The 13,476-nt window shown below is 31.6% G+C and overlaps 2 protein-coding genes across 11 annotated transcripts in view; one reads left to right on the plus strand and one right to left on the minus strand.

Moving 5' to 3' along the window:
• tmem110l (transmembrane protein 110, like) overlaps positions 1–13,476 on the minus strand; it is a 211,658-nt gene that overhangs the window by 92,515 nt on the left and 105,667 nt on the right. The window lies entirely within an intron of this gene.
• Positions 1–13,476, plus strand: part of sfmbt2 (Scm like with four mbt domains 2) — a 78,129-nt gene that overhangs the window by 58,692 nt on the left and 5,961 nt on the right. For 3 of the 5 annotated variants that reach the window (XM_087248293.2, XM_087248294.2, XM_088649976.1), the window contains 7 exons: positions 333–446; positions 3,032–3,074; positions 4,926–4,990; positions 7,465–7,604; positions 8,293–8,402; positions 12,101–12,276; positions 12,452–12,615. In XM_087248293.2, coding sequence (XP_087104419.2) covers positions 333–446; positions 3,032–3,074; positions 4,926–4,990; positions 7,465–7,604; positions 8,293–8,402; positions 12,101–12,276; positions 12,452–12,615 — 812 coding nt within the window. Of the gene's footprint in view, positions 1–332; positions 447–3,031; positions 4,196–4,350; positions 4,991–7,464; positions 7,605–8,292; positions 8,403–12,100; positions 12,277–12,451; positions 12,616–13,476 lie in introns of those variants that run through there. The other 2 variants (XR_015942426.1, XR_015942427.1) reach the window with 1 other exon arrangement.

Raw genomic sequence — 13,476 nt, forward strand, 5'->3', positions numbered from 1 at the left:
ATGTGACAAAATACAGAGCATAAAACTGATACAAATTAAAGGGTCTGACTATTTTGGATTTTTATTTTTATTTTGTAATGTTAGTAGATTAGTAGTAAGAAATAATAATAAATTTTAAAAAAATCAGTAGATCAATTGAAAAATGAACTGGATTTTTCAGCTCTGACTCAACCTGAAAGGTGTGAATGAAAACTGCTTTTATTTTCACCTTTCTTTCGTTTAGTTCAAAGAACTCTTTTTAGGCACATGGCCTTGCAGTGAGTTCGCAAAGATATGGCATGTTGGCATATTGTTGACAGGTTTAACCTCTGCTCTTCTGTCTTTGTTTACAGGTCTGACAAAGCCGGTACCGGATTGTATAGTAGATGTGGAGAGTATGAATATTTTTCCTGTGGGCTGGTGTGAAGCAAACGGCTATCCACTAACACATTCACTAAAGACCGTCTGTGAGTATCATGTATAGATTGGATTTCGCATTTCTCTGTGAATATAGGCAATGTATTTTGGTGCATTTAAGCAGATTTATTCAACAAATATATTTATTAAAATGACATTTTCGTCAGCAAACATATTTAGAATTCGAAAGATAAAACAATTAAATTTAAGCAAAATATTGCAAAAAAAAAAAAAAGTTACAACCTACAAGATTTTAGCTACATTTTTCTATTTTTTTGCTTCTCCTTATTTTTCCTCTTTTCTTAAAATTAGTTTTTAATATTTTTCTATAACATAAATTTGTCTTTACTAGTTTTTGGACTGTTATTGTAAGTTATTTTGTTAGATAAGCTCCAGATTTGGCTTCAGTACTGAGTCTGACTAATCTAATGTGCATGCACAAATGTAATATTGTTTAGCTTCCTATTAAAATATTCATTTAAAAGATGGAATATATATATATATATATATATATATATATATATATATATATATATATATATATATATATATATATATATATATATATATATATATAGAAGTTTTATTTAAATATACATAAATTATTTTAATTTGATTTAAAATACATACAAAATATTTACTTTTGTTTTATTTACCATTGATAGCACAGCTGGAAATATCAACAATTCTGTTATGTATTAAATTTAAAGAAAATAAACATTTAGGGATGAAATTGACTTTCTATACTGAATAAAAAAATGCATTCAATTAGTATTTTAAATGCTTTCAGTTATTTTGTTTTTCCCATTAAATTATGCACATTTCCTACATTTCATATCATTTCACTAAGAGAAAATCAGATTATTATGCAAGCTAAAGAAATTTTGCTAAAAAAACACACGAGAAACACTAATTGCAAATTAACCCTAAATACAAACTAAATAAAGAGGTGAGATTAAAAAAAAACGAGCAAAATGTCTAGAAAATGAAGAAATCATAACATTTACTTATGTACAGTACTATATTTTATACTGTATGACGATTTAGTTGCTTTTCTACTAATTAAAAATCATTATCAGTTCACAGTTTAACCCTAAAACACAACACAATGCAAATGAAAACCAAAAATACTTTTATATTACACAGAGTTACTGTATGCTCTGCACATGCAGCTTATATATAACTTATGGCATACAGTAGTAGTCAAAAGTCTTGGAGATTCATCTATGAATAATTCATGCTACTTGATATTGCTAAATGGAACAGGACGTTTCACCGCACAGCACTGCAGAAAGCAAACAAACTTTAATAAGTCCAGTATCCAACTTGTCATTAAGTGATACAGCAAAAACAGCACTTTACTGTATGCAGTGCATGTCAGAAGGACATTTCACACTAATAATCTTCTGTTTATTATAATCATGCGCTGATGTTGTGTCACCTGCCAGATTTGTCTGTCAGTGTTTTGGGCATTTATCGACTTCATGACTTTGTGATTTTAAAGTCAGGTTTTAAAGATAGAACTGACAGTCTTCGCCATACTTTGATTACATTAAGAATTGCTTTTTTGTATTGCAATTTTTTTTTTAAATGTTTGCTTAAATTTGAAGATGAGATATTATTTAATGGAATATGCAGTAATTTGAATAGATTTCTAGTGCAGTATTTTTTTTTGTTAGTACAGTATTTTTTGTTTACAAGAAAGGTTCCATTTTTATGTATTTATTTGTTTGTATTTTGTATATTTGTTTGTTTGTATTTTATGTATTTATTTGTTTGTATGAATTTTTATTTACAAAATTTTTACTAAGGGAATTTTTTATCACTTTTTTGAATAAAATATTTTTTGTAAAATATTTTTCTGTAAAAACATAAAGAAAAATGTGCAGTGTATGTAAAGCTGCTGATGGTAAAAGTGTAATTTATGACTCAATACAGAAGGGAAATTTTTTTTGAGAAAACTGCATTTAAAAATATGTATTATGATTGACATCTACAGAAACAACACTGCAAAAATAAATACCTAACCTAAATGTTTTGTCTTGGTTCTAGTCCAAAATATATTTAAAAAAAAATCCTGAATCAAGAAACGTTTTCTGACAAGTAAACGTTGTTGTCTTTGTTTTCAGATATAAAAATACTAATTATTCTGCCAGTGAGATAAGCAAATAATCCAAAAAACAAATTTATTTTGCTTGTTTGAATGGAGAAACTCATTAATTTTGATTTGCTTTTATGCAAAACAAGGCAATTCTTTTGCAGAACTTGCTTCTTGATTTAATATTTTTTAGATATTTGAACTGGAAACAAAACTTCTAAACAAGAAAACCATTTTTTGCTATGAAATTAATAGTGTGACAAAAAAAATTTTTTTTTGGATGTTTTCTTTTCATTAGACCAAATAAATAAAAAAAAAACACTATAGGATAAGCCAAAAAGCTCCAACTCTCAAATTTGACGGGTGCATAAAATAGTAGTGTTTTTACCTGCAGCGTCTGAACTTAAGAATGAATTTTGAAACAGTATTGTTATCCTCACTTCAAAACAAACCAAATGATCACTTGAAGAAACAAGAGCAGTCCTTGAAACGTCCCAGTTTTGCCCCTAAGTTGTGTTTTTGTTTGGTTTGTTTCAGGTCTGCCTCAGAAGAAGATTGCTGTCGTTCAGCCTGAGAAACAGTGAGTAGATGTGCTCCTCGCATGGACTTTTTTAAACATTTGATCATTTTTATTTGTGTGCTAGAAAGACTGGGACTTTTGTCCTAATTTAATCATGCTACACGATTCATCAAAATGTCCTGTTTTTTTGTACATCTATGTTGTTCTGTTACAACCCAGGCTCACTGAAAATACATGCCACAGCATACTTGTTTTTACAAAAACATAAAATATGTTGCTGCAGGTATGTTTGAGGTGACATATCTATTAGAGCGTGCTGTGTTGACTTTTCTGAATCTAAAATACGTTACTTCGAACATGTTTTGTTGTACGTTTCAGATACACGCATCCTTCTTGTACATGTCCACGAGAAAGCAGAACTTGTACTGATCACACCAACTGACCACTAACCTAAACTCAACAAATAGTGTTTTTAAAAGCTAACATAAGTGAAACCACATAGTTATGTTGATTTTACATTGTTTGATCTCTTTTGTGAAATTGACTTGAACCACTCTGCAACGCAAGCAAATCATCGTACAAAGTGAGCTACTGAGCAAAATGACCACAGCAGAAAAGTTGTCTAGATGAAGATGGATAATTGAAGGAAACACATTTGATTACAAATAACCAACATTAAAGTTGCTTTGTGGTATTTTTTGGAGTTGTGCAAAGAATAAATTTTTTATTTGTCAATAATATGTCCCTGTAAATATCATTAGTGTAAAAAGGAACAAAAGTTGTTGGCGTCACACTGCCCCTTAGTGTTCACTTTACACAGAAACTGCAGTCAAACAAATGTTCATGTACTTTGAGGTTTCACAACCTCAAAGAACATGAACAGCCTGAGGTACAGTATCAAGACATTTGTGCTGCCCATTACATGACAAACCACAGGAGAGGGCAAATTCTTCAGCAGGATAGCACTCCTTCTCATACTTTAGCCATCAAAGTTCCTGATTGGCCTGCCCAGTCGCGAATAAGCATTATTGAGCATCTCTGGGGTAAGATGGAAGAGGAGGCATTGAAGATGAATCTAAAAATTTTTTAAAACTCTGGGAGTCCTGCAAGAATTATTATTTTTTTTGCCATTTTAGATGACTATTAATAAGTCTTTTGAGTCATTGCAGAGATGTATGGATGCAGTCCCCCAAGCTTATGAAAGTCACACACAATACTCATTCTTTTTCCATTGCACCATGACTTTTGTCTAAGCAAAGTCAGAGCTTACTGTCCTAATTAAATAATTAAAAATCAAGGTATGATCATATAATATTTTTGTAAAATAAGCGTATAGAGGCATTTGCCTTTCACAGCTACCAAATGATCTACTAGAAGTCAAGTTATAATTTGTTGTTCCTAAAACTTGGGTAGGCGACAATACCTTTGTCAGGTAGTGTATTTCCAAGGAGCCTGTGTTTATTTGATAGCTTAGTTCAGGATATTATTTTCTTTGAAGCTGTGTGTCCACCAAAGCAGTCTTCTCAAATGTCGCACTGCGATACGGTTTCTGTCAACTGATTATGTAAATAACGTGTTTTTCTTCACTAAAATGTTAACAGTGTAGACCAGCAAAATTCTCTAAGCAGCTAGAAAAAAGTCAAATAAATGTTAAGGGACTTTTTACACTGCTTCCTCTTCGAAAAAGTTGGTTGTCCTATTAAAAACATATGAAAAACAGCTTTGGTGAAATAGCGATGTTGACGTTTGGTGAAAAATAAATTGCTCTCATTAAAAACAACTGAAATATAGGCTAGCCTTGAGAAATAATTGTGCTTTGGTGGACACAAGGCCAAAAGAAAAATGGTAAAAAATTATTAATACCCTAACTGATTGATTGTTTGATTGATTAATTGATTGATTGATTTTCAGGTTGGCTCCTTCACAATCTCCTGACATTCCTATTAGTCTGTGCTCATCTGCTCCCATGGATTCAGGTTTTACATATTTTCTACTGTACATTTTTTTATTTAATTCCCAACACTCTCCCACCCAACTCCAAACTAATGGTTACTTCCTTAAGAATATTTGTCATCACTTTGATATAAATAATTTGTATACATATTCATATATATTTTTGAGCACCTGTTCTTATTCTGAAACTAAACACAACCACTTCCTATATACAAAACACGTTGCAGCCACAATTACTTAGTATTTATTTAAAAAAACTAACCAGAAAATAGTATAAAGTATTAATAGCATACCATGTTATATTTTAAGTGTTCTGAAGCCATACATAGTAATTATGTTTTTATAAGGTTTTTACAAACTCTTGTTGCTGATTGTTTGTAAGGAAACTAGAAAAACAAGACCGTCTTGATTTTCCAAGTTGCCTATTAACATTTGTAGGCTGCTTTATGTAAATTTCTTGTAATGTTCATTCTGGTAAAATCCAAAGGAAGTAACCTTGACGCACTCTATGGCACATTAAAATAATGCTTTCTATAAGTGTTTAAGGTAATACATAAAAAGTCATTTTTATTGAATTGTCAATGTGCAAAGAAATTAATTCAAACAAAGAATTAATTCAACTACAATCTCACACAGCCAGATCTATATAGTGTATAGTTTCAAGTATAACATTTATATTTAGTCATATAGCAGATACTTCAATTTTGACACTTGAAAGACACTTAAACTTGATTAGGCATTTAATGACTCAACTAGAAGAGGCAATACACAATGCTAAATATACAAAGAAACTATTACTGTTCAGAGAATTCAGTGCTAGAGTTAGGAGAAGAGTGTTTAGTTTAAAAAAACAAAACAACTTATGGTAAAGGTGTAATTTAAATGACCTAATCTGTTGACGTGCATTGATGTAACCATATGAGGTGGTTTATATGAGTAGTGTGTTGTGTTTGTTCTTCGCTCAAATCAATCATTTAGCTTCTGTAGACTTTTTGCCAACAATTTAAACCATATTTTACCTATATCCTTGTATATGGTAGTAAAATTTGCTCCAATGACAGTTGGGTTTAGGGTTGATTTTTAAGTATTCATGAAATATTTACGTTTTATCAAGAGATAATGGGTGCATTTCCCAAAACTATCCTTAGCCAGCTAATATCACAAGTTTCATTGTTACAAACATAATTTGGTGATTCTGTGTTTGCCAAATCCATTGTTCCATTGAACATTTGCTAACAGCATCACAATTTTGTTTGTTTGTAACTACACCTCTAGAGCTGTGGTTACAAGTATAGTTCCTGGCTAGTGTTAACAAAAGTATCGAATTTGCTCAAAATTGCTGAAATTTTAAAAACGTTTATTTCCCACAAACATTTGAGAGCTGTTGAGTTATTAACAACAATATGTTCACATGCTCAACAGAAATGACTGTGATTGGCCATGACGGTCATCAGTTCACCATTCTCCACATCTGTTCACCAAGTTCAAACACAGATACACATACACTGGATCTTTTCAAAGTCGCATTGATCTTAGCACTTTCAAGTCTCGTAGAAAGCTGGCCTGTCTGTAAGCTGACATACAAGCAATCTGCTGATGGATCGACTGATCTATATGTCTTTGAAATGCTTTATGTCCCTGTATCTCAAAATGCTCAAATGTTAGAGGGAAATGGATGTTTTTAAAGCTTCATTACCTAAGTTGATACTTTCCCTGGTTTGGTCCATTACAAGCTGTTCCTCCCTGCCCTATTTCTTAAATTACCATTTTACTATCCATTTTTAAATTCTAAAGTTATTTTTTATTATAGGTTTGTTTTACCATCTTTCAATTAACAATTGTGGTCTCTTCTTAGTGCACGTTTTAATTATTTACATTACATGCGAAAATCTGTTCCATTTTGGAAGAATGGGAAAACAAAACGTATACAGTATGTTATGGTATTTGCATATACAAATGGTTAAAATTAAATTTAAAAGCCGGCCTGATTTTACTGACAACGTGCAGTATTTAGAACATTTCTGCAGTGTTTAAAATGTAATGTCAAAATAATTTGTAGAAGGCTACATGTTATTGTAAGTGGTCTCATCTTTGTTTTACAATAGTAAAATAAAATAGGGAATGTTACACGTTATTTGCAAAAGACAGGAAATATCTTGTTTACCCAAAAGGTTTTAATTACGTATGCAGGGACCAAGAGAAGCAAAACTTATATTGAATAAATAAATGAATAATTAATTGAACAAATAGATACAAATTCACAATAATACAGAAGTAGTTGTTATTCCACATCCTTAAGTACCATCATTACAGAATTGTAATGGTTCATCAGAGTTTGGGAAACTCCTGTCACTACATGGTTTATTTCCCAATAAAATAAATCTTACTAGTGTCATTGTTATTTGGGAAATGCACACCCCAGACTAAAATAACCCTTCACAATAAAAATTATGCACAAAGAGTACCTATTTTTTGCTAACATGTTTGTGTTGTTTAGGTTTGGTGAATGGAAAGTACTGCTGTTCTCAGCTCTTCATCAATCATCGCTGTTTCTCTGGACCATATCTCAATAAGGGCCGAATTGCCGAGTTACCAAAGGCTGTTGGGCCTGGAAAGTGTGCTGTAGTCCTCAAAGAGGTACTGTACAGTTTTCTCTTACTATACATTGGTAGTTGAGGTATTGCAAATTCTAATTTCATGAAAATTTGAGGATTTTTGTAAGTTGTAAGGGAAAGTGAACATTATATGCTGGATATCTGTCAAAGACGAGATATCATATTTTGCAGTTTGTATCAAATTAAATGCATAAAATATATTTTAAATGAAGTATAATAAATGCAAGCAGAGTGTTCACGTTTTAAATCACTTTTGCGAAAACAAGTACAAATTTTGCACAAAATAATGTTTTATTATCAGATAGCTTTATGTAAAAATGAAACGATAACCTTGAACAACAAACAAACACATTAAGCTGTATTTAAAAAAAAAAAAAAAATTGAAATGATGAAACACCTTGCTGACAAATTGGAAAAACCTTGTGGTTTGAAAGATAGTGGCAAAATGTAACATTTGAAACGTTTATTCATTATTTTTTAGGACTGCATTGGTTCTTAAAAATGTGTTTAGTCTTATAAATTTGCCTATAAAATTGTGTAAAATTGCCGATAAAACTGATACATCAGTAAGTGGTGTATAATAAATAACTTAATCACACTAAAATAGGTAATAAAAGTGATATATGCACACACATGCATACTAATTTGTTTATCTGCATTTATGATATATGTATCAAAAACTGATTATCTGAATATGATGTTTCTTACAGATTCTGACAATGTTAATAAACTCAGCATATAAACCCGGCCGTGTACTTAGAGAACTACAAATGGTGGAAGACCCTCAGTGGAACTGTCAAGAGGAAACCCTCAAAGCCAAGTACGAAAATACACACACATGAACTCACACACACTTACTTTGAGGCTGTAAATAAGCAGAATCTCATGGTATAATCAAAAAGAGAAAAAAAGAATAATACTTTCTAGAACTTTCTCATTCACTGTTCATTGCTGACAGAATAATGTTCCCACGCTCATATGAAACACAGATACAGTTGTCAACATTTAAAGTGAATTAAAACCTTTCATCAAATCTGTCCTCAAACTGTTAAATAACACACATTATTGTTCTTTTGAACAATTGTGAACTAGTTTTTGATCCACTTCAAATGTTGACTACATGTTATAAAAAATAATTTGCTATAACTCTGTACTTTTAGCATTTGTTTATTTGTCTCATGATTATTTACTTGTTATATTTCTTCTTTTCAATTATTTTTAATAAATATAAAAATACATGTAATGTGCATGGAATAATGAAAACGTATAACCTCTATTTTTTTTAAGTTAAGCTAATTATAATTGCCACAAACTAATCGTATCTGCAAAAGAAAATGGTTTTGTACCCTAAAAATAATAGTGTAGGATTTACCACGAAAGACTTCATAAATATTTACAAAAAACCAAGTAACATTTCATTATTTTATGTGAAATCTTGGAAGTATAGTGAATGAAGTTGTGTTTTCTGTGAAGCATCTTCAATTGGCATATTCAGAGATTGTTTTTTTTGTTTGTTTGTTTTTTTGCCTTTCAATAATTTAGACATTTGTATAAGTAAAATTCTGAATTATTTGACAATATTTTTGTCAAATAATGATGAAGGCTTTGTCAGATTTTGCTAGGTTTAGGCAACAAAACTAATTAATAGATATAATCTGTGCTTTTACATGAAATATACTTTCTAATACAATTTCTGATTTAGAAATAGTTGCATGTTAGTAATATACAATCTACTCAATAATTATTTTGAACTGATTCTTCTTGCTGATTCATTTGACGTTACTCAATTGTAATTGCTTCCAATACCATTATGAACTGATGAGAAATTAATAATGACAATTATTATTATGTATTTTAGATCATTTAAATAATTATGAACTACTGTTAATCAATATTGTAACATTACTTCTAATGCAGATGTTTTCAAAAGTATCTGTATGTAGCTTTGATGATGCAATCTAAGACTGCATATCTCAGCAATGCAATGTCAGAAGCAATGCACTTAGTAAAGCTAGTGACGTCACTGTGAGTGGTAGGGTTAGAGGTGGGGTTAGGTGAGCGCATTAAAAAGCATTGGATGCAGCTCAGATTGCATTGCATCCAGACCCTCTCTATGTTTTTTAACCAAAAAGTAATCTAAAAGAAGTCTGACTCTATAACAAATTGACTGCAGTCTGTACTGCAATTCTAAAAGCAATATTATTACTAATAAATTAGCAAACATGCAGAATTAAATTATTAAACATAATGAATAGAGAGCTTTCCCTCATTTGCAAAATGAGGTTTTAATGTGTATGTGATACGAATATGGGTTGGTGATGTGAATTTCACTGTCACACATGACAAAAATGTATACAATTATTATTGTCATCATTTAAAATACAGTAAATGGTTTCTTTGTCTTCCATGGACCTCTTGTTATGAAAACGTCTGGGTTATTAAATAGTTACAGCTTGAAGTTGTGTTGATGTTACCACTATGACGTCGTCGTCATCTATCAGACGTTGGATTTGGTTGCCATACCTAATAAATACATGTCAGGATTTGATGTCAATATGACGTTGGTTTAAGATGTTGGCTTGACGTTGGATTTTGGTCACTTTCTAACAACCTAAAATCAACCAAATATCAACATCATTTGACGTCATTATTGGACATCAAAATAACGTTGTCGTTAGATGCTGGCTAGACGTTGAATTTGTCACCAGGGGCCTGTTCAGTAAGGAGGTTCAAACAACCCCGAGTTTAAACTTGATCTCTGAGTTGATTTACCTAGAGATTAAAAACTCAGAGTTTTCGGTTTCAGAATAGCAGATCTGAGTTAGGTCAATCAACTTTGAATAGACCAACTCAGAGTTAAGCGCACACAGAGTTAAGCGTGACTATAAAAAGGCATTATCAATGGAGCGCAGATATTACAAGTGACCATGGCAACATCTTAAAAAAAGAGATCACCATTTCTTTCTCCAGCTGAACTTGATGTGATCATGCAACGTTATAGCAAATATGAGTGTATATATTTTAAAAAATAAGCAACAATCAGTGAAACAGAGACAGTTAGCCTGGGAAAACAGCTGCTCAAGTTAATGCCTAATTTTACATTTAAAATATTTAAATATTTAAGTATAATAAGATAAGTAATGTAATGTGTGATGTTTATAAATTTTTTCTAAACTTTTTTTTACACGTTTATCAGTTTTAATAGATTTAACAGTGCACTTGTGTGTCTGCCTTTTTTCTTGATCAAGTGATAGAGTTTGATATAACATTTAGAAGGTAAGCAGAACTAAAAATAATTTTAAGAAAGAAAAATAATCCCATTAATGTAGTTACAGTACATGTCTAAGGTCAATGAATTTAAGCTAATTATTTATTGTTCTGTGTGTGACTAAAAGGTAGGCAATATCTATGTTTCCATCCAAATATATTACATACATTTATGTGCAAAACTGGAATATTATATAAAAGATGCAAATAAAGCTGTGTTGCCATCCAACGAGTCAAAGAGAACAAAATCGCCACTTCCTGATTAACTGGTGCCAAATATCAACAGTAAAAACACGTGGGGGCGTTTGAAGCCATGAGGTAGTCTAATTATATACACTAATACTGAAACAGTTAAGGCATTTTAGAATGACTAAAACAACATTTAAGACGTGTTGCAGTTGTTACAGCCTGCTGGTTTGTCCATTCATACACATTTTCATCATCATATGAAGACCTTTTTCTAATGTAGATACTGTAATTTGTTCAGTAAAAGTGTTTCCGTCGTAGTTTATGCGCATCTTTTCTATCGAATAAAATTATGCATGTGTTTGTATGCATATTTTCAAAAGTTAAATGCATCATGATGTTTCCATCAATCGTTTTTATGCACATATCCAAAATGAGCATTAAAATAGGTGGGTGGAAACGCAAGGCTAAGGTGCGAAATACAGCTTCGTCTTTAAAAAAGGGGAGGAGACCGACAGAAACTCTGTGTTTAGAGAATAAAACCTGCTCCTGACCAGGTTAGGTTCACAGAGTAAGTTGCCACAGTAACTGACTCTGAGTTAAAGTTACCTCTCTTTTAGAAACAGGCTTGACTTACCCTGCCTTCTCGAGTTTAACAAACCTGCAATTTTGAAACGGAAAACCCAGAGTTTCTCTCATTTCAGGTTTAAAATACTCTGAGTTTTCACTTAACCTCTTTTCTGAAACAGGCCCCTGATGTCACGACCTAACTCTAACCTAATATTATTGTCTTATGACATTGTGTGCCTGCTAAACAATAACTAAATGCACTACAGTATGTTACGTTTACACACACATCTACAAATTACATGTAAACACATCAGCTTTTTAAAGTGCAATACAAACTACTCTTGGGTACTTTTAAAAGGTCTACATACATATAATTTTACTCTACTTGCACTACATTTTTTAGGCAAGTAATGGTACTTTTACTTGAGTATGACTTTTCAGTACTGTTTACACCACTTTGTACTTTGCAGTTGAAACATGTTTGCTTGTTTCCAGATATAAAGGGAAAAGCTATCGGTCCACCATGAGGATCGTCCGGACAGCGGATCAAGTGTCAGAGTTTTGTCGTCGTGTTTGCGAGAGACTTCAGTGTTGTCTGAATCTTTTCGGGCCTACATTCGTATCCGACAAGTGTCCTGAAAACTGCTCCAGCCAAACCAAAACTAAATACAGTGAGTCTTTTATTCCTCTACAGTAATAAAAAGTGACATCTGCTCTAACCTGGAATTAAAATGAAATGTTTCACAAAAGGTATCATTTTCTCAGAAACACACACACAGACTCACACGTAGCTCTTGCTAACTCTCAATGTGTCTTTGTGTTTATTTATTTTTATGCCTAATGTAGCATATTATAAGAAGAGGAAAGTCGGTCGGCCAAGTTTAGGGGAAAACGCACAAGATGGTGACCTGAGCAAGCCGGCAAGACGGCGGAAGAAACGCAAAGCCATCTTTGTCCAGAAGAAACGGCGCTCATCCATTGTAGGATACCACACCACAGAGTCACCTCAGGTCTGCCGAACCACACGGTCCAGACACAAGCACACACCCACAAACATTTAGCTGGAACATAGTAGTATGCAAATACATACTTTTGGAATGAATAAATATGTGGATAGAAGTGCAGAAGTCTGTAGTTAAGTGTGATAAACTGTTATATAATATTTTATGTTTACAAAAAAGCAAATACTTTGACCAGTTACGATTTAGTAGGCTATAATAAATAAATAAATAACTGTATTAATCAAATGTTTTCTATTGAAATACTTTGGTCACACTTTATTTTGATGTTTGTTACATTGCATCAACATGTCAACTAATTCTCAATAGATTATAAGTAGACTGTTAGGTTGGGGTTAGGGTCAGGGTTAGTTGACTTGTACTGTACTTGCAAAGTTTCTTATAGTCAGTTAAATATTTGTTGAAGGAGCAGTAATCAATAGATATTAAGCAGAGAGTTTACTAATACTGAAATGGACCATAAAAACAAAGTGTTACCAATACTGGGCTCAAGAGGCAGACTTTAGCATTTTTATATATATATATATATATATATATATATATATATATATATATATATATATATATATATATATATATATATATATATATATATATATATATATATATATATATATAATGTGATATGAGCATAATTTTAATTATTTCACGATTTATCCACGATGATATCCAGCCATAGTAAAAGCTTTAGCATGTAAGAATAAAACACTCAGGAACTGAAAAAGATGTTTTAATCTTGTTAAAACTAGTTTTATGAAATTGGTATCAAAAAAGTATTGTTCAGAAACCAGTATTAAATTCAAAGTATTATTATTGGTGTCAACATTTTTTGAATGACATCCAGCCCTAGTA

This window comes from Danio rerio, chromosome 4, assembly GCF_052040795.2.
Source record: "Danio rerio strain M-AB ecotype USA chromosome 4, GRCz13ab, whole genome shotgun sequence".
Taxonomy (NCBI): domain Eukaryota; kingdom Metazoa; phylum Chordata; class Actinopteri; order Cypriniformes; family Danionidae; genus Danio; species Danio rerio.